Raw genomic sequence first — 21,775 nt, 5'->3', positions numbered from 1 at the left:
GCTGCCAGGCAGAAGCCAATTTGTCCTTCTCTCTTCAAGTTCCCTTCATGCTCTTCAAGTGTCCTTATATTGTGCGATAAGTTTCCGGACTTCATTTTTGTAATTTATATTTATGTGGAATAAATAATATCAATTAATTTATTTGTAAATAAGATTCTCTTTGCACAATTACGTAATTGTTTAAAATGTTTCCTTGTGTTTCTCATTTACCTCATCGAAATCCATTTGCGCTTGCCTAAAAGGGAAGTATTCCATGGATTGTGTAAATAAACACACTCGAAAAGCAAGATAAGAAAACAACCTCAAATAAATAAAGCTATATACAGAAAGTCATCGGTTTACAACAAGATTGCTAATTTAGGCTGCGAACGGAAGTTAGCATAAACTTTGCCTCTTTCTATTTGTTTCAATTTCGCCACAGTTCTCTATTAAAACGGAAAAATACGTTAAGGAGGATATTAATTAAATTTTTACTTCGGCAAACGTAAAAAAAGTTTAATCTCTCTTTTCGTTTTAGGTAAGTGTGTGTTTGTGGTTGTGGCAAAGCAGATTTTAGCATGAGTCAAGCTGTAAGTTAACATCAATCATATTTTAATATTAAAAGCTTATATTTCTAGTAGGTTTGGCTGCAAAAAGTACCGCAATAAACAAAAGTGCAAAACATTTGTTTGTTTTTTCTAAAATTATATATAAACGTTATTGGCTTGCATGCCTGTCAGTCCATCTGTCTTTCCGTCTGGTTAAAAATGTTCCTAGAATATTTCCCATAGCGTGGCCCGAGCAAAAGCTTCATCAGTGCGCTGCCAGTTATTTTTATGTTTTATTTTATTTCATTTTATTTCGATTTGATTTTGCTGTCGTTCTATTGTGCATTTTGTTGCTGCTGCAGTTGAATTGCAAATATTTGCGCTACAATTTCTCAGCGTGCCAGATAAATAAATGAATTTTCGATTGTATTTTATTAACAGTAAATATAGTTTCAGTTTTCAAGTATTGAATACATGTACGTTTGGGTACTTCGGCAGTTCATTAGATAAAGTGCTTTTATTCAAGCGCCTTAAATAAGTAATTTTAAAAATCTTGAGAAATAATCGGGGGTTTCTGCATTCCCAATAATGGTTTTCCTAGCGCAAGAACTTTCTGTGAATGTAGTTCATCGCATCCTCCTGTCAGCTAAAAATAATATTAAAATTTATTTCATTCTCATTTTAAGGGGGCTGTCTTAGATGTTCTTGGGACAACATTGCTTGATAATTGGGTGGGTCCGCTAGCATCGTTAGGAAGATATTCTGTATACCTCTAGTGGCCACAAGTCAATAGTAGGAGATTTTTAATGGTTTATTCGTCAAGTGAGTTGGGGTGCTATTAAAAACTTTTGGATTGCCCCAACCATCGTCTCGCCATTCAAATTTGTGTAGTTATAACTTATGCTTGGTATAAGATTGTCAGTTATTTTTAAAAATCTATATCCCCAAAATAACGGGGCACCTTAATAGAACCTGTATTTAATTCTTTCATCCGTACGCAAGTTATTCTTTGTAATCAAAGAGGTCAACGCTTTCATTTTAATGTCAACGAGTCAAAGGCCAATTTATTGACATTAATAATAAATAAAGGTAAACCAAAATAAGAAAACTTAGACTTAGTAATTACTAAGATGGTTTAGGCGAATACCATCGCTTCAGCACAGAAGCTTGGGCACATATAATTTCATGGTTATTTAAATTCCGACTTTTATTTGTTCTTGGGATGTTATCGGAAACAGCAGCAAAAAGAATTTATGGATGTTGCGATATATAGATAATGCATAATCTTCTATATTTTAGTGCTAGTTCTCAAAGCGCCAATGCTAATTTGTTAAAATTTCATTTTTCAAGCAAAAGAGTAGAGCCTTTTTTTATTTTTTATTGATTAATTAATAAATACAAGTTTTTTTCTTGAGGACTACATCCCTGAATTGCACTGCTGTAATATTATTTGCTATCATTATGAAAAACGGGCTTTTAGCTAATTCTAGGAAGTATATCGCCTAGTGTTTCGTATTGCTGTCTTTCCTTTTGGCGTGGGTTGAGTTTCAGTCGGTTGGAGCGTGGCCAAGTTGTACACTTCTTGACGCCGAGCCAAAAATAAATCGCGACATAAAATTTAAAAAAAAAAAAAAAAAAAAATAATGAACGCATATAAAAGAGTGTATATATAGGTTTGTGTTAAATCTGTCCGATAAACAAAAACAGAAATCGTCGACCCAGCTGCTAAGAAGCCAAATTATTATATTGGACTTCGGTTTTCCATGCTTACCTGTTGTGTTAAATTAATGATTTTTAAATAGTCTATAATGTATTTGTTGCGTGCAAAATGCTCTGTTAATTAGGAAGGAAATCTATTTTTTTGTCGGTAGATTAACAAAAATGGAATTGGTGTCGTTTTCATTAATACATAATCCCAAAATTTTAAAATGATTAATTTTTATTTTTTATTGTGACATCTAAAGATTACTTTGGAGCTTCATCTTTTCTTTAGTGCATTTGGTTGATAATGATTTGATGGCCTTTTAGCTAATGAACTTTGGGAGGAAACGTGGGCAGCAACAGCATAATGAGCTATTATGATGGCTGAACTCCAAAGGCTCAGTGTGGAAGCTCCTTGGGCGGTGGAATATGAAATTAAGCAATGTCCATTTAGCATTTGAAAGGCTCACGTTTGACCCACTATGCTCGTGCGGGCAGTGTTAGTGTGCGTGGTGCAGCACGGCTTTCAACAATATTCCACCTAGCCCTCTCACACGTGCGCCAATTTGTATGCAAACCTTTTCTCCGTCGGCTCTTTGGCTTGAAGAGTTTGGCTGAACGGTTACGCTCCAAGTGCACTAAGGCCGCTTCTCCTGACAGAGCAGCAACTCCCCCATTTACGCAGCAGCATGAGTCACGGCCAAAGATCAGAGAGCTTGGCTGAACGGTAATTTTACCGAGTGCACCTCTGCCCACAATTTCTATTGCCAAGGCCAATTAGCTGGCCAGCACTCTACTTGGGCCTAAATATATTTTGCGATTATCTTTTCAAATTGGCTTCTTCAAGGCAATTAAATAATTGTTTTCAGCAAAAAAGTTTCGTGCAAGCTATGTTAAGTTTATGGGACTAATAGTTTAAAAAATCTGCTTTAGATAATAGATCATCTCTATCTTGTTCGCTGCGAAAAAAACCGAGGGAAATAACATGAAAACAATCTGTTTCCGCAAGGAAAGCAACGGGTAAACCCAGCAAAGGAATAATTGAGAAGAGCTTGAATGCTTTTTTTTGTGAAGATGGCAAATCACGTGTAAATATTTTCGCACAACTGCAGCTGAGCGTAATGTATTTAGCTGTACGTGCCGCAACTGGGGCAGGTTGTGTTGGTCTGCTGAAGGAGAGCGCTTAGCAATCGCAATTTGAAGTTATAATTTATTTAAACATCCATTAAGGTGAACATATTGATGATCCCAGGATGTTCATGCTCGGTCGCCACTTCTTAGTGCAATTACTTTTGAGTTATTTGGCTTAATAGAAATTCAGCGAGCGTGCCGTGTTTGTCTTGCTCCAGCCATTACCCCCACTTCTCGACATCCACCCACTGACTTTCGTCCTGCTCCCACCCCCGGCAATCCCAGGACTCACTTTGGTTCTCATAAGTAAATGTTGGACCTTCTTTTTGTCTAGCTAACCTAACGAACTTGTCTCCAGGGCAAACTCGACAGCGGTGGTTAAGGGGCCAAGAAGATGAGTAGCGCTTTGAGAATCGATTATGAATTATTTGAGAAGGCAGAAATGACTTATGAGACACAAAAGAGTCAAAAAGACGCACAATGTCCACCACACACGGCAGGGCAAGTTATCATTGTTACATGCTGGGGCGAAACATAGGTTGAGAAAGGGGCGGGTGATAAATTCATTGCTTTGTCCTGCGGCTTGGTCAAAGGAATACTCTGCTTTTGTTGGCAAGTTGACACTAATAAATTGAACGAAAGAAATGCGCCAAGAGCAACAACAAAAAATGGATATACATTTCGGAACAATGTTGCCAATGATTTATGAATTTTCAATCTCAAACTTAAATTGCTAGTGCCGAAATTTTCGCTTAAATAACATTTACTTTCAATGTAATTTTAACGTTTTCCTTTTTTTCTGCTTTCAGGTAAGTTTGCACTACGACGAAAAAGAAAACGTAAGTCGCTATCATTTTGGCCATTAATTTATTTATTAATTAGTCCGTGGGGACGGCAAAAGCAGTAAACGAGATACTTCCTGCCCATTTCCGTAAAACCTTTTAAATTATTTATAATTCTCAACGTAATCGATTTTCATATAAAATAAGTTTTGTTTTGTAACATCGACAAGACTAACAGAAAACGGCTAATTTATTTTTCTTGGATGAGGATTTTTTTGGTGTAATTATCACTCCCCCGATTCGAGTTGGTCACACATCCTGGATGAAAGTCCAATAAATAAGTTAGGAAAGCCAAAAAGGTAAACGAGGACTTACTGCTTCTATTTGGACAGTTGATTAATCGACAAACGCATTATGTTTTACTTATTTCTTTCCGTAACTTAAATTATCAGGTGAATGTGGGCTTGTGGCTTTTGTTGTAACTGATGCCCACTTAGGTTCTCATCTCATCATCTCGTCTCATCGGATTGTTCCGAAAATTAGAAATTAACTGAAAGCAAACAAACCTTTTTGGGTAGCCCTTGTCGGAAAGGATATAAACGTCTTATATGCATATAGATATCTTTGATTTATTTTATTTTTTTGTCTAGTTAACTGGACAGATACTGTTTGTTAAATAGCCCCGTAGTTTCAAATTGTGGCCTTTTGTTTTCTCAAATTAAGTTGTCATTAATCTTTTAAAGTTAAAAGGAGAACGTTTCGCAGGCAGCAGGGCGCTTGGCGTGCTCAATCAACGCGTCATGGCGTGGCGACAGTCATAGGAGGAATATTTCGTGAGTGTGCCCACCGTTTTGGTTTTATCTCGCGTGTTTATTTTGCCTTTTTCTCAATTATGAAAATAAATTATTGAGTGCGAGTTGCGCTAAATTAGCGCGCAATTGAGTGTAGCCCAGGGGTGGTGAGGTAGGCAGGCGTATAGAAAGTGGGGGTGAAAGCTTGTGTGCGCTGTCTTCGCGTTTTCTCTTCTAGAAACAGCAGGCTGTGGCCAGCTGCTTCATAATTTTTTCTACTTTTCTAGCCAGACTGTCTCACGTACGGGAGGTTATAAATGGCCCATATTTTGTGCATTTCATTTGCGTGATTTGCCAGCCAAAATGAAGCATTTTCCTAGAGCGGTTGCATGCACGAACTGCCTGCATTGTCCCACCAAAGGGACGATATATGTACTGGCTGACTGACGGATGATGATGTCAAAGCCATGAGTTGGAGCGGAGGCTCGGGGAGATGCGAGACGGTCGGGCACTTTGCCTCCAACAGGTGGCATTTACCAGAGGTACTTTGTTGGTAGTTCTGGGAATGTTTGCCGGGGATTCCTATGCATGTCGTTGGGCGAGTGCCAAAATAAGACTTTCCTGGTGGTACGGCAGCAACCTCTTCGCTTCGGGTTATCAGAGCGAGCCAAGATGGGTGTTTAATTGACCGCAAATAGAAACTATAAATTATGCCAACGTATGATCCCTCCCCCATCTGCTGCCGTTGCTAATAAGAAAATTGCCTTAATGAGGTTCGAGATTCAACGAGAGCGACGAGCGGAGAGAAATCATGTGGTGTGCTCAACGCCTTGGCAGGCCTTATTAGTCACAGCAACTCTGCCAGACACAGTGCACTTTACAACTTCGGTAGACTTATTTGTTTATTTCAACTGCAAAGAAGATCTAAGACCGACAAACCTCAACATGGTTATACTTCTGTTGTCTTATAAAAGTGGTTGCCCTAATAAGAGCTAACTATTTTAACTTCTATTATTAATTTGAATTTAAAATTTAATTTTTAGACTCTCCCATTTGAAATCAACATTCTTTCCGAGCAGTTTTTCTCAAGAGCATTAGACAATAAACAATAGCAACAACAAACTGAAGAGAAGACTTCTTAAAAAAAAAAAAAAATCTGAAAAGATACATTATATAAACTCTTCTTTATCAACATAAGCAGAAGATCCCACACTCCCAAAGATATATGTGTATGAAAATAGAGTAATCCTGAAATTTACATTTGATCGTCCCATATTTCTTAGAAACTTCACAATTGGAGGAAACAGCTGGCGTGGCTTTTTCGGGTTCTTAGTACTTCATATACATTTAAACACAACAAACTGAAAGTTATGTAAGAACAAAGATTAGAAACACTTGCGGAAAATAAAATATTTTTTTTTTTGCTTTAAATAAAAAAATATTTTACTATTATATATTTTTAACAAATAACTAAAAGTGAGTTTGGTATTGTACCAGATTTCCCTTTTCGTGTTTTAGTTTATTTCTCGATATTTAAGTCAAACACAACAAACCAGAAGTTATATGACAACAAAGCTTAAAATCACTCGCTAAAAAATTTTTTTTTCCTTTGAATATAAACAAATATTTTGCTATATTTGTAACCAAATAAAAAAAGTGAGTTTGGTATTGCAGCTCGATTTCCCTTTGCTTTTTTTAGTTTATCTTTGCTAACCCAGAAATGCAGTCAGTCAAACAATCTGTACTCAAGAGCAGCCGAGTAATAAACTAAGTGACACGGATACGCGTTAAGTGCCTTCAATTGCTTTCGATCAGTGGTTCTCGACTCACTTCCCCAGCGATTTCTATTTGTTTTCGTCATTTGGCGCCTCTTTTCTCCGGTTCTCGCAATAACTATTTCCGCTGCAATTCAATTATGACAAACTCTGCTGGGTGACGAGTGTGTGAGTTTTGTTAATTACGCTCCTTGTCACATGCAGGCGGACAACCCGCTTCTCTCCTGCAGATCCGAAATCCTAAACGAGCTTTTCCGCGTTGCTTACGCGCATTTTCCCGCCATGTGTCCACGAGTTTTTCACATTGTTTGGCATTTTATGAGCGTGAAATTAAATTAATTAAAACTACACGTCGTCTCGCTATAGCCCGCACCCAGTAAGCACACACTATCCTTACTGCGAGCAGAAAAGCTGTCGGAGGCGTGTCAAACTTGGGCGTATAACCAATTTTGCTCTGTATTAAGGTTGTCTGTGTTTTCGCCAGTATCTGCGCTGATGTCCGCTTATAGTATGAGTGTGATGGGTTTGATATAAACGTTTTACGGTTCACAACTGGAGGATAATCTACACCCTTTCACCAGTGCAATCCAGGTTTATAAAAGGACTTAATCAAGAATTGTGACAATTGCTTTGTAAAATTATCGCAAATCTTTTAAGTTTTACAAAAAGTAACTTCTTTACACCAAACTCATATTTTTGCAAATGAACCGGATTAAATTTCAGCTTCACAAAAACGAGCAGATTAAAAGATATAGAGGCAAAGCTTGCCAACTAATTGCTGGTATCTGTGTGCGTCCAATGACTAAGCTAGTTCGTACCTGTACATATATGCGGATGTCAAAGGTGGCTTAACTTGTTGCACCCAAAAGCCATGAAGCAGGACTAAAAGTTAAGCTGTCCGTTAGTTACACCTGCAGCTGACCTTTCGACGGCTGCTTATACCCTGCGGGGACTTCAAAAAAGGTGCTGGCCCAAAAGGGCCGTCTCATAAATTATATAGAACGTGAAAATGCAGCACGTTAAACACGTTTTCTGTCAATTTAATTTGTAATTAGTCACGGCGCTCATTTAAAAGCTGCTGGGAGGAGACGGCCATTTGGCTTCTTCTTGTCTTAAATTGAAATTGACAGTGCTAACCCGCAGCCCAAAAGCCAGCAACTTGCACGTGATTTCATTGCTAATTATTTCGTGTGGCTCTAAGGAGCACGACCGAAGTGTCATCATCCATCTCCTCCAACCAAGGCCCCCAAGGTGCTGGCCAGTCTACGTGCCGCAAAATTCACTTATAGATGCTCCTTAGCATGGAGTATTACCTATTAATAGTCACATGCTAATCAGACATAAAACATGGTTCCGCGTCTTTAATTTGCAGTTGACAGCTAGTAGAGAATTTGAAGAACCAATGCGACAGCATTTACAGGTACGGAAACATATATAGGTACGGAAATGGTAAATCAGTTCGCTGCGGCCCATTCGATTAAAAATTCGCTTGTCTTTAACAATTTAGTAATATATTAAGAAGAACATATTCGTGTTTTACCTATATAATTTAAATTAATATAATTTACTTATGTCATACTTTGGTTTTCTTAAGAAACAAATCCGGCAAACACAAAAAGGCTTACAAGTTCAAATGACTTAAATGGTGATTTAACTCAACTTAACTAACAGAAAAAAATATATGTGTACCGTAGTATTTCTTCAGTGGCATTGTTAGTTTGTGAGGCTAGTTGTTAGTGTATCTTGACTTTGGTTTTCGTTTGCCGGCCGGCAGACGCGTAAGTTGTTTAACAAGTTTTTCAACTTCCACTAGTTATGAGGTCACCGGTAAGCGCTCGATCAGGTGTGCCGTAATAGCATGTTTCCACGGAATCTTACTCTTTGGGGAGTGCGAAAGAAGCCGGCAAATGGGGCTTATTTTGAAGTCATTAATTTGACGATGCTAAATGAGAATTTATGTGTCTGCTGCAGGTCGCAGGCCGGACTATTTCTCATTCACAAACATTTTTCAATGCTTGACAGAAGAGTCACTCGAAAAACCGAAACTCGTTTTTGTTGTTCAGATGTCATTAACACTTGTTGCCTGGCATAACTAAAAAAAAAAAAACATTAAAATAAACCAACTAAAAAAAAGTATCCAGCAAGAAATATAAATCTGAGGCATAATATTTTCTGAGACCGAGACCATCAGTTAGCAGGACAAAATAATTAATTAAACATTCAATTTATCACAGCTTATATAAATTAAAGTAAACAGAATAAAATGGAAAATTTGGCAGTGGGGCTCGAAAAGGTTTTTAAGTATGTACGAAAGCCAATAATAAAAATATGACTAGTGTGTATCATGACTTTCAAGTTGGTTATCAGAAACGAATATAACTTAGTAAAAGTAAATGTTGCAATTAATTCAAATCTGGATGATTAAGACATTTGTACACAAATTACTTTTATACTAATGGAATCACGCATAGGCAAACTAAATGCGAGCAAATTTGACTAAAAAGACTTTTAAAGGTTTCAGCTGTCTTTGCAGGAAAAAAAATTATGAAGATAAATTGTAAACGCAGAGTGCAGTAAGCCAAAATCGGACATGTTACAAATAAAACACTTTCTTTATTAGCAGCAATATGTATCTAAAGCTTCGCCGATAAAATCCTATCCTCTATTTTGCATCGTTCTGTGTGAAAAAATGATACCACAGTACGGGGAAAAAAAGTTATTGCGGAAGTTATGGCTCTCAATATCAGGTGTTTTCATTTAATTTGCGAAAAATGTTTGTCTGCAGTCGGCGGCTGCCCAAGATGAATGTAGCCAAGGTGTGTGGGTGCTCTATTTGCGACTGGATGTGTGCACATATACCCGCAGCTGAGCCCCAAAGATAAAACATGAAGAAGTAGACGCGAAAGAGTATAACATTTTCTTATGAAAAAAGAATTCATTTTCCTCGTTTCCTAAAATATGCAACGTACAGTTATATCTCAAAAAGACTTGTACTAAAAAGGGTATAAAAAACGTTATCTCCCAGTTGCAATTGCAGATTCCATTTCGGATGCAGTTTCTCATTTGCCAGCATTGTAAAGTCCAGCCAGAGTTAAGTTACCTGTGAGAGCTGGGAATGCATTGCCAACGCTAAAATCTTTTGTGCATTGACATTTTTAATTACACACACTGCGCTGCCCTATGTATCGTTCAGAGAATAACAAATGCTTAATAATGCTGCCGCCTAACTTTAGGGCCTAGACTTCGATTTGGGATGAAGCTTTGATAAACAATTTGCAACCAGCAAAGAACCACCAAAAAACTGAGCGTAAACAAAAACCGTATTGAAAAAATGTTCAAACATTTTTTTATTTACAACATCAACTTCTTAGATATGCTGTTCTTAGATTATAATATTTTTTTAAGTGTAGTAAGATTCACACTGCAACTTTCATCTGACGGCTACTGGCAGCTGAAGGAGGCTTACGCAAAGCCATCCGAAAGCAGTAGCATTACAGCCATTTCACACACTGTCTACTGCCTTTGTCCTGCCTCTCTCCACTTTCTCTCACTTTGGAGCTAGTCAAATAAAGGCTGCGCGGCGGTTTAGGGTGTGAGTGGTAGATCAGATCAGAATGCAAGAAGGCGAAATCCGTTGACGATGTCCTGATGTAAAGCAAACAAAGGGCGATGCGAGGCGGAACGGCTTGGAACGGAACACAGAGGAGATTGAGAAGAGCGGAAAGGGACAAACTGAAACTGGATTTTCTGTGCACTAGCTAGGGCTTTTGCGTTTGTTGCTGCTTTCCACACTAATGCAATTTGATGCGACACTAAACCGCACACATGCAGTTCCACAAGCGCTCACACATATGCCCATATGTGTGAGCCAACAAAGACGCTGAAGCGTCAACACAACAAAAAACGTTGGCAGAAAAGGATTTTCAACACATTTCCTGCTTGTGCGTTGCCTAGTTTTAGGCGTAGATGGAGCAGTTAAGTCTTTAACCCAGTCCAACCACTTGCTGCACTCAAGCTCTTTCCTTTGGGTAGACACATCAAAAGTGCATGGCTTATAAAAGCAAAACACTAAATCGCACCTGCCTGCAAAACCTTTTCTAAATCAGTTCGTCGATCTGTTACCATAAACAGCTAATTCAAAAGCTGTAGGTAAAATAAAATTACATTCTTAACTTAAAAATTCTTTTAAATGTCAGTATATAGATACTTTTGTTTCTAAAATCCCTTGATTTGCTTTTCTTAAAGAATTTTTTATTTTATTGCTCAAAAAACTTGAAAAAAGTAAAAACAAAAATCAAAATGCTGATCAATACAAAATTCATGGCACAACACAGTCTGAAAGTTGTCTAATTACTAGGACAACCAGTCAACCAGTCATGCTAAATTTTCAGAATTGTTACCAGGCTTTTAGTGCGATTTGCCCACGCTGATTGATGCAGTATCGACGGCATGTTATATAGGTAATTTTTCTATAGGGTGTTTTCTTTGATTTCACATTTTTACAAAATTCCGATGGAATTTTTTTACGCCTGTTCATGTTAGATTTTTGCAAGCTTCCGAAGGTTTCCGAAAAGTCGACCGAATATCACCCTCACTACCCCATAAATCGACCAATTTTTTTCCGATACCAAAGTGGCATACCTCTAAACATTTGTGTTGGGATTCCTGTAATAACTGCATTCAAAGTTTTTCATTTCTTGATGATCGATATTTTTACCCCTGTTTATGTCATATTTTCCGATGTTTAGCCGAAAAATGAGACAATACGGAACTTCTATTGGGTTGGCAAGAAAGTCATGTCGTTTTTTTTTCAATATTTTCAAATATGATTTATTTATATCAGGACTTATAATTAATCAATTATGTATTGGCCGTTTTGTTCGACCACTAATGACCATCTTTCGGGCAGCTGCATAATTCCGCGCTCGAAGAACTTTTGGTCTTTTCCAGCAAAAAATCGAGACAAGTGGTTTTCGACAGCCTCATCTGAATCAAAGTTTTTACCATTCAAAGAGTTTTGAAGAGAGCGAAACAAATGGTAATCTGAAGGTGCTCAGTCCGGACTATATGGTGGATGTGGTAGCACTTCCCAATTCAGCTCCCTTAATTTTTACCGAGTGGCCAAAGATGTGTGGGGCCTAGCGTTGTCATGGTGAAAGACTGTACCCTTGCGATTAGCTAGTGCCGGCTCCTTTTCTTTAATTTTTTCCGCCAAATTGGATAGCTGGCGAGAGTACACATGTGAATTGATGGTTTCATTCCGTCCCAGCAGCTCAAAATGCACTACACCCTTCCAATTCCACCAAACAGACAGCATAACTTTCCTCTGATGGATATCGGCCTTTGATGTGGCTTGGGCTGGCTCATCTTTCTTGCTCCATGATCTTTTTCGTTGGACATTATTGTAAACAACCCACTTTTCGTCGGCAGTAATGATCCGCTTCAAAAAAGAATCGTTTTTAATCCGTTGCAGCAGAGAATAGCAGATGTTGATACGCTTAGTTAGGTGAATTTCCTTTAAGTTATGCGGAACCCAAACATCGAGCTTGCTTACGTAGCCAAGTTTCTCCAAATGGTTTTCAACCGTTGTATGCGACACTTTGAGCTTCTCTGACATCTCCCGCATTGAATAACGCCGGTTTTCATCCAGCAAAGCCTGTATTTGTTCGTCAAAAACGGCCGATGGTCGACCAGAACGTGGGGCGTCTTTAACTCCAAAATCTCCAAGCCTGAATTTGGCAAACCAGCGCTGACATTGGCGATCACTCATGGCATCTTTACCATACACTTCGCACAATTTTTCGTGAGCTTCGACCGCTTTTTTTCCTTTTTGGATTTTTTGCTTCCATGTGCCGAAAATGCTCACTTTGGTCCTCCATGTTTAATTTGCTATAGCTTCCACAAATGTTATCGAGTAATTACCAAATTTTCGTCGATAGTACCTAAGACAATAAGCTTTAAAAAGATACTAAAAAGTGTGACCCTGGTGCTCGATTAGTCGTAAATAAATTAGATTAAAAACGATTACTAAAAAAAACGACATGACTTTCTTGCCAACCCAATATACCACATAACTCGACCAATTTTTATCCGATTTCAAAGTGGCATACCTCTAAACATTTGTGTTGGGATTCCTAAGCGAATTGCACTCAAAGTTTTTCATTTCTTGATGTTCGATTTTTTTCCCTTGTTCAGTGGCATACCTCTAATCATTTGTGTTAGTCGATTTTGTTTACCCTTGTCCATTGGATTTTTTTTGGACCTGTTCATGACAAATTTTTTAAGTTTCTGATGGAATGCAGAAATATGATTCAAAAAACACTTTCAGACCCCCTAACTCTGTTCATCTCAATCGGAATTCAAAGTGGCATACCAATAAAGTTTTCTGAGACATAGAAGAGGTTATGTTTCTGTTGTTTTTAAACAAATTCTCTTGTCTATGTAAATTTACTTAATGTATTTGTACTCATGATCAGGTTCAATGTTCTGAGCCAAATGAAGCTGAGTCAGCAGCCTCAAGCTGGGCCAAGCCACCTGCTTATTAACCAGCCATAAGTGTTTGTGCAAAATGCGATATCAGTGCCATGGGCGCGGCAGTCTTCCCCTGGTTTGTTCACTGAAGTAATCGCATTAAAAAATAAATGTAAATTTAAAGTTTTCAGTAAAACATTACTATTTTTTTGTGACTCTGTTAACAAAATCTCTTTATCACATCTCTTATGTGTTCAATAAATATTAAAAAATATTCAGACATGAATTAGACAAAAACAAGTAAAATAAAAATATTGGATATCTGGTAGCTTTGCATAGGTATTATTCTATCAGTGTATGGCCCGTGCAAAAATGTTCGCTTGGTTTGCTTTCGAATTGGTACAGCTGTTGCCGATGCTGCCGTTGCAGTTATTGATTGTGTTGTTGCAGTTGCCCGCGGCTGTTGATGCGTCGCGCATGCTCACTGAGGAGAAAAGCTTGACGACAAGGGGCAAAAAATCCCGTGAACTTGTTGCAGGTTGCAATTGTGACATGTAGCGAGTAACGATGGAAATTGCTGATGTATTTGTTGAATTTGCTGCTGCTGTTCGGCCTTCAACTTTGCCAAACCGAACCTAACCGAATGATGTATGATTGCCGTAGTTGTTGCTGTAACTGCTCATTAATCACTGTTTTCGTGGGTGGCTGTGCAGTCCCCCCACCCTTCGGGCCTAATTGGGCATGCAGCATCAGAGGCAAAAGTTCCGCTACATCGTTTCGCTCTCATTGCTGCCATATTACATTTATTATCCTGCTCGGATGCCAGGAATGTCCACCACAAAACTGGACAAATTAACGCGTGGGTGGGCCGACGGGCTCGTTGGCCGACTGGGGACAGAGGGAGGCGTGGCAGAGTAAGTACAAACGGGACTTGGACCGAGACCGAAACAGAGTCATGCATCAATGTCGTGGTGAAGGCAGGGAGTCGAGGAAAAGTTTCCACTGAGAAAAGCTGTTTATTTGAAACGAGATAATTTTCGATGCGGGTTAATTTCAAGTATTTTTAATAATATATAATAAATACACGAATTTTAATGACATATTTTTTAAAATCCTATTTTAAAAAATCGGAATATGAATTGGATTGCCTTAGTTTGATTTCGTACTTTCAGTGTAAAAGTTCGACAGTTTTCTATTCATGCGAGAACACTTTGCAGTGTCCATATGGTTGTCACATGGGCCAAAGCCATGAGTTCATCTGCGAGTGTGCCCCCTTAATTCTTCGTTTCTCCCGGCATTGTATCCCTTGTCGACCGTACGATTCCGTTGCTGTGTCGCGTGTCAGCATAAAAAGCCGGCTACAATGTTGAAAAGTCAGTCAGGCAACGTCAATTTCCGTTTGTTGTCGTCATTAAAATGCAAGCCAAGCCACGCTCTGCTGCACTTTGGCACTACTTTTGATAATAATGACAACTACAACTGTAACGGCAGCCAGGGAACAGCAAATACGTAATACTAAAATTCTATTAATTAGTTTGCCAAGCTGCCCATGTAAACGACACTTTTGTAGCTCTTAAAGCAATTTGCTGTGAAATGCGTAAACAAACTGACAGTCGGCTGACAGCCAGTGAAACCGGTGAAGAGGGCGCTAAATGTGGAGCGGGTTAAATGAGACATAAAAAAATTTGTTATGATGCTTCTCTATTTTTGTTGCTTTTTTGAAAATCGATGCCGTTGACAAGTCAATGATTTCGGGGCAAAAAAACAAGGAAAGACACGCCAGTTGGCCAGACCTCCCAAGATGCGGGCAGGAAAGGGTGCCAGTTTGCTGACAAGTGTAATTCAATAGGAAATGTGTTTACCAAATGTTTTAAAATACTTTTGTTAACAGAACCTGGGAGATCGATTTATTGGGAAGTAGTACCATTAAGAATATATATATATATATATACTATAAATATGGTCTAAAACCTTCAGAACAAGTCCGGATATTGAAATGTTGTGGGGGAGTGTGCATGCAACAATTTTTATGACGTTCCGTCTCCGCCTTTTTCTTTAACACATTGTCCGTTTTGCAGGCTGCTCTTACTATTTCAGGCTTCGATGCTAAAGTTTTGCCAAAATTTGTCACTTTGTCATGCCAAGTTTTTAGGAGGTTTTTTTTTACACCGAAAGGAAAGCTTGTTTTTTTTTAGTTTCCGATAAACCATTTTTGCCTTTATTATGAGTTACTTTATTTTTCTCTATTTTAGGATTGCTCTTAAAATATTATTTTGAATATCAGCTGAAATACATTATCAACATTCACAGTCTTGTGCCAAGGTTTATTTTTGTGTGTAAGCATGTCTTGTTCTGTTCCTTCTTGTTACACGCTTCTGTGACTATATTTTCTCATCTTTCTTGTTGTTGCCGTCGTCCTTCATTTCCCCGCCTTCTTTCTGCCTTCCTCTCGTATTATGACAAAGTCCAAAAGTTTTTATTGGTTGGAAAGAAAGGCGTAAGTGCAGCGGGGGAAAGTGAGGCTATGATTTATTTCGCACTACAAACGAAAAACCAAAACGAAATGCAGTGCAACGAAATGAAGCCATCAAAAACGTTGACATCGTTACGCGAAAGCGGAAATGACAATGATGATGGGGGCCAAATGGAACGCTGGTCACACCTCCGCCCTCCCTTCGTTTCTTTTCCAAATGAAATGCAATGCGGTCGTGATTTGTATGTGAGGGTGGTTATTTGAGTGAGCGGAGAAGCGGAGAAACAAGGATGTGCGGGAGCGACTTCAATGTTGGCTGCCATTAAATCGAGGAAAATTGAAAAGGCAAAAAATTGCAATGCAAACTGTAAACTGATGAGCGCAGGAAAATGGCGAAAAAATGGCAACGTTTTTGTGGCAAAGTGTCAGAGAGAAAATTGAAGCAGCTTTTCAGTTGAGTTGCTTATCAGAGAGCCCAATCTTATTGTTCGTACCACTAAAAAGGTGTAAAAAGACGATCTAGTTGTAAATTCTTAAAAATTGTTGCTTCATAAATTTTATAACTTTATATATAGAAAATCGAAGAACCTTAACATTATAATGAGCAAAAGGTTCGCTTACCCATTCATAAACTCCCCTTAATTGTCAATCCGAATCCGACTAACATCACTATGTCTATTTCTCTGTTTGCATTCACAGGTAGCGACCATGATGTCCTGCCCCCTTCCCATGCAATTACCGATACCGATTTCTTCAATACACAAGTCAGAATTTGCACCGGTTCACATTGGAGTCAAGGTAAGTTGATCCAACCACTCATTACATTTTCCATTTCATCAGTCTACTCCCCGACATAACTTCCTGTTTACCCTTTCCCTGTCCTTTCAATTGCACATTTGTTTGCTTGTCATGTTAAATAGTAAATTAAGAACACTAATGAGAAAATCATGCAAATCTGCTCGAAACCGATAACAAAAAGTCAACAAGTCTGGCTAAATGTAAATGTAGCTTGCCAACTAGGGCACATACTTTTGAACGCGCACATGTCAAAGAACACGGTCTATCGTTGACATTATTGCAAAACATATGCACATACAGTGGGGAGAGCGAGCTCAAATATTAAGGAACCTTATGGGAGGCCCTAAATCAAATACCTCTCGCCCCAAGATGGCGTACCGCCTGCCCTCATTTAACTGCGGCCATAATACGATGTGATCACATTTTAATGATACCGAAATGCACTGCTCATTGTTTGTTTCTGCTAAAGAATAATGATGTTAGAATGTCTGAGGGTACATAAAGGGAAGGAAAGAGTTTACAAAAATTCCCACGGATTGTGTCACGTTTGATAAATGCTGCAGCACATTTTTCTTGATTTTGTTTGGGTGTCCTTCCCGTGCTTTATGCACCCCCACTTCTTTGTGGTTTTTCCTTGTTGTCAAGCTTAAATGCCACACATAAATCTATTTTTGAATGAAAGCCACTCGCAGGATGCGTGGCGTATGCGCAATATTTTTCCTTGCTTTTTGAGGGATATTTTTACAACGTTTGTTTGTGGTTTTTATCTGAAGAGGAAGCACTGCTTATTGTTTGCATAATGGACGCTCGTTAGCAGGGGTGTGGCCCTTTCGAAAGTCTGTTGCATTCCAGAGTAGAGGAACAGTCCCCCAAACGGGAGGCCTTACCAATATAAACGCGCTTTTAATTTGTTTCCCAATTCTCTTCAACCAACTGCTGTTTTTAATAAATGACATAGCCTGCAGTTTTCTTTTTACATTCCCTAGTCCCTGTGTATGTTTCCTTTGTGCAGAATTAAACGGCTTAGTCTAAATGTGCAGAAGTGCTCGTGATTAAAGGGGTTAAAAAAATACAAAAAAGGTTAATATATCTAAATAATATTAATAACTTAAATTTATATGAAACACTTTATAAAAATTTGCTCTTTATTTTCCAACATCTGAAACATTGTTTGTTTATGTGTATTTCCTTATTATTCATCAGCAACAACTCAAAAGCAAACGAGCTTGCAAATAAATCTCGATTAATGAAACAAAAAAAAAAACGAATACCGGTAAAATTTAACCGCTGACAGGGTTTTACAATTAAGGGCTAAACCAAAACCGACCCAGCTCAATGCAGTTAATATCCTGATCTGCCGACGCAACTAATTAAGGCAAATCGCAACACGCAAAGTAGTCCACTGATAATCAGTTCATAAAAAGGTAACAAAAAGTGTAATGGCAAAAGGTATATTTAATAATATTCCGGCCGCTGGAAAAAATCGACTGAAATTAAACGAGCTGCCAAGTTCCGTTGACTGCCGCTGTTAAACCCAATTTCCTGCCCTGAGGTGCCAGCGGTGGAACTTACACTTGACCGCGTGGCATAAATCACGCGGGGCGGTGGGTCAGAAGGAGCTAGTTGGGCGGGAAAGCCTGGCCGGGGGCTTTTACATTGGTCATAAAAAGGCGTTTAAGCCATACCGTGTAAAGGTGAGGCTGGCAAAATAATATTTAATAACAAAGAAATTCAGAAGACAATGAAAAAGTGTGGTTTTTATGGGTTAGAACATGAGAGGTGGGATGTTTCATCAGCAGCTGGTACTTCTAAAAAAATTTTATTTTATTTAAAATGCTTAAATCGGCTTGAAATGTTGGACGGAACTTTATTTTTTTTGTCGCTTTATTAGATTTAATAAAAAAAGCAGAATAAGTAAAATAGTAGGAGAATTTAAAAAAAAATTATGTTGGTCAAATAATTTATTTATCGTTTATTTTGTTTTGGAACAGATTTGATAACGGATTAGAACACAATAGTAGGACATAACTAACTTAACGTGCTTTTAAGCTTAAGGAACTGCTTCATTCGTTCGTCTAGGAGCCACTTAGGTGTGCTCAGCATTTCTCTTTGCCAGATGAAACAGTGATGATGAGGCCAGCACCTTCTATTACCCGCTGACCCCACTATTTTGTCCATTGAACCGTGAACTTAATGGACAAGGAAGGGCCAAGACGGGTGACCAAGAGATCGCTCTGCACTGGCAGTCAAAGTCTTACACAAAAAAAAGCTGCAAGAAAATTAAACCGAATTAGTTTTAATTATGTTTTTATTAGCTACGGCGTCTCTACAAACAATAGTTTTTACCAAATGTTGGGAAGAGGTCAAGCGAGTACTTGTCTAATTTACAAATTAATTAAAATAAAAAAATAAGCAAAGCCCATATTTAATGTTTTGTTTTTTAATATTATTGTTTTTTTTTTTTTTAACTCATGATTCCTTTTACGAGTGGTATCACCGATTCTTTTCGACAAACAGTATTTTTCCATTTTCATTTTCTCCGGCTGGCATGCACTCCCATTTGTTTTTCTTATGCTTCTTATTAATAATTTAATCTGTGTTTTACTCCTCGACGAGGACAACGCATTGTATTCCCGGCAAAGTTTGTCTGCTTGAGAATCCAGCTGCCCGACGTTCCTTACAAAGGATTGCGCCTCACTGACATTTTCGAGCGTTGTGCTAAGCGCCCCTTTTCCACCACCTCCGTTAACCCATCAGCTGGGACAGGTTATTTTATTTGCACATACACCCTGAAACACAGAAGGACCCCAGACGCTGAGCTTTATTACGGTGATTTTTTTGAGCGCATTGGTGAGCTGTCTGCCCGGTGCTGCTTCCTTTCATTTTTCGTGGATACCTTTTATAATTTTTATGATTTTCTTTGGCTGCCTCGGCTCAACTTTTGATATGCGTTTTCCTCGCGTTTTCCTTTCTTTATTATTGTAATTCATATAAAGCAGAAATTTCAAGCTTCGAGCAGCCAGTAGTTCCTTGAACCCCCGCTGTCTCATTCCACTGAATATTAGCCTTTGTGCGATGCGTAATAAGCAACAACAACGAAAGGTAAGAAACCTTTTCAAGAAATTAAAAGGAAAGCTGGACAAAGAAGGGAGGTGTGTGACGAATAGTGGCTGCGTCGGAATAATCCCGATTACGAGTATGTGTGCGAAAACTCACCATTAAGAAAAACTATAAACATAAAGTTCATTTGCTATTCCTTTATTTTTGTATAGGTAGGATAATGGATAAAAGAGTGAAACCAAAAAAGTCCTTCGGGAGAAAAACGATCGACTTAATTTAAACTTTTGAAGATTCTTTTTTAAAACTGAACCTTATACTTATGAAAAGATGAGAAAAAATTAAAACAAAAATTTAAATAATTATCTTTTCTTTATTTCTAAGTTTGTGTATTTCTGTTAGCCTTACTTTGCGTCAACGACATCGCCCCTTATTGTTCCTTTCTAATGCTTTGGTTACCAACTCTGTTGCACTGTTTCGTTTTGGCTCATAACAAGCGTTTAAATTATAGTTACTTAGAGGGATTGCGATCTTAGAAGTAACCAAAAAACGTTGCCGCATTAGGCATACACGCGTGCACGCGAGCCCATTAGAAGTGGGTCTACAACAAAGGATAAAACTAATTATTAGCCCGCAGGCGCCACATAACAACCGTTAGACGAAAAATATTATTCTTTGGCCCTTTTTGTGCGTGTCGGAAAAGGATCATAAAAAGCAATTGGGGTTAGATACGAAACAGACAGAATAACAACGCAAGGACTTCAAAATAACCTACTAAATTGCATACATTCACACCTCTAAACAATAAATTAAAAGAGTTATGAATATACACTTGTAATCAAAAATTGGCAATATAACGAAATATTTATAATAATTTTTAATTACGGAAAGATATAGTACACGAAATTTTTTTCGTTTACTTAATAATATGATTTCGATCTTGGACTATTAAAAAATAATTCTTCGGAAGTGTGTCCGATTTGTTAAGGGGGGAAATACAATTAGAAGGCCTGAAATGAGGGCTATCTTTGGGAGTGGATTGCAAGTAGGGTATTAAATGAATCTTAGCGATTTTTTTTGCATGTTATTAGATAATTATTGAGCAATAAAAATCAGTCAAGTTTTTTGAAAAATATTGTAATTAAGCACATTTATGATCAATAATGTGGAGTCGTGTTTTTAGGGAAGGACTTTGCGCCGTGCAGTCTCCAGGTCCAGGATCACGACTTAAACAAAAAAAAGCAACTGGGCTTTAAACTTAAAGGTACAGCGCACACCATGAATTAAACCATATTTAAAAAAAATTATTTTTCCATTAAAAAATTTTAGGTTAAAAAAAATTTCAAAAATAACGATTTTTTTTTGACTTTGATTGTAAAAAAAACATGTTATAACAAACAAATACGAAAAACCGTTATATTCATGGTGTGGAGAATTTAATTTCAAACATAATGCAAAAAACCGCATTCGATTAAAATAAAATCTCTGACCTGTACATTGCACGGCGACTTTGAAAACACGACTTTTCAGGAGAAGCGTTTAAAGTTTACTTTTGTGCATGTCCGCCATATGACACACCCTCACTAAATTGCGTATAACTCTGAAAATAAGTACCGGACGGCTTTATGCTTTTAAAGGCTTACTCCCAGATATATTTGGAGTACATTAAGCCAAAAAAAATTTTTCGAAAAAAAAAAATTTTCTAATTGTATTTCCCCCTTAAGTGCATATGGGTCATGAGTGTACCAATCGAAAAAGGATACACATTAATTTCAATTAGACTTTGGGAAACGCCCCATCGCTTTCTCATACAGCTACTTGTCCTTTTATTTGTGGTACCCTGTGGCGTCTTAGAGCTCATCGTTGCCCCGTTGTTCTTCTGTGATTTCATGTTCTTTTTCTTGTCAAGCGCCCGTTTTACTTATTATTTGGCCGTGTGTGCGGAGCATTATTTATTATAGTTGCTCACAAAGGACAAGAAGGACACAATGGCTTCTGTGGGCGACCGCAAAAAATGACACGAAACGATGCAATTCCCAAGGGTCTCGTTAAAATTTCAGGACTAAACATTTTGCAGAACTATCAGATAGGAATGCAATTGAATATATAGAGTATATTTTATATATTTAAGAGAGTTAATCTTACAATAATATTTATTAAATGTAACGGTTGTCGTTACAGGGTCCAGCTCCTAGCTTTATACGTTTAGATTTTCGACTTGATTGAAAAAAATTTGGTCAAGGGAAGGCGGCACAATCATGGGCTTAAG

General features: G+C 38.0%; 1 protein-coding gene across 7 annotated transcripts in view; it reads left to right on the top strand.

Annotated features, from left to right (window-relative positions):
- The window catches only part of LOC108098665 (polypyrimidine tract-binding protein 1), a 133,403-nt gene that overhangs the window by 8,644 nt on the left and 102,984 nt on the right, over positions 1–21,775 (top strand). For 3 of the 7 annotated variants that reach the window (XM_017201744.1, XM_017201745.2, XM_017201746.1), the window contains 3 exons: positions 518–569; positions 4,169–4,198; positions 16,351–16,449. In XM_017201744.1, the coding sequence (XP_017057233.1) occupies positions 558–569; positions 4,169–4,198; positions 16,351–16,449 (141 nt within the window). In that variant the 5' untranslated portion in view covers positions 518–557. Of the gene's footprint in view, positions 1–517; positions 570–4,168; positions 4,199–16,350; positions 16,450–21,775 lie in introns of those variants that run through there. The other 4 variants (XM_017201751.1, XM_017201750.1, XM_017201749.1 and 1 more) reach the window with 2 other exon arrangements.

This window comes from Drosophila ficusphila, unplaced genomic scaffold (assembly GCF_018152265.1).
Source record: "Drosophila ficusphila isolate 14025-0441.05 unplaced genomic scaffold, ASM1815226v1 contig_791, whole genome shotgun sequence".
Lineage (NCBI taxonomy): Eukaryota > Metazoa > Arthropoda > Insecta > Diptera > Drosophilidae > Drosophila > Drosophila ficusphila.
The sequence above is the reverse complement of the archived record's forward strand: the minus strand, read 5'-3'. Positions and strand labels throughout refer to the sequence as shown.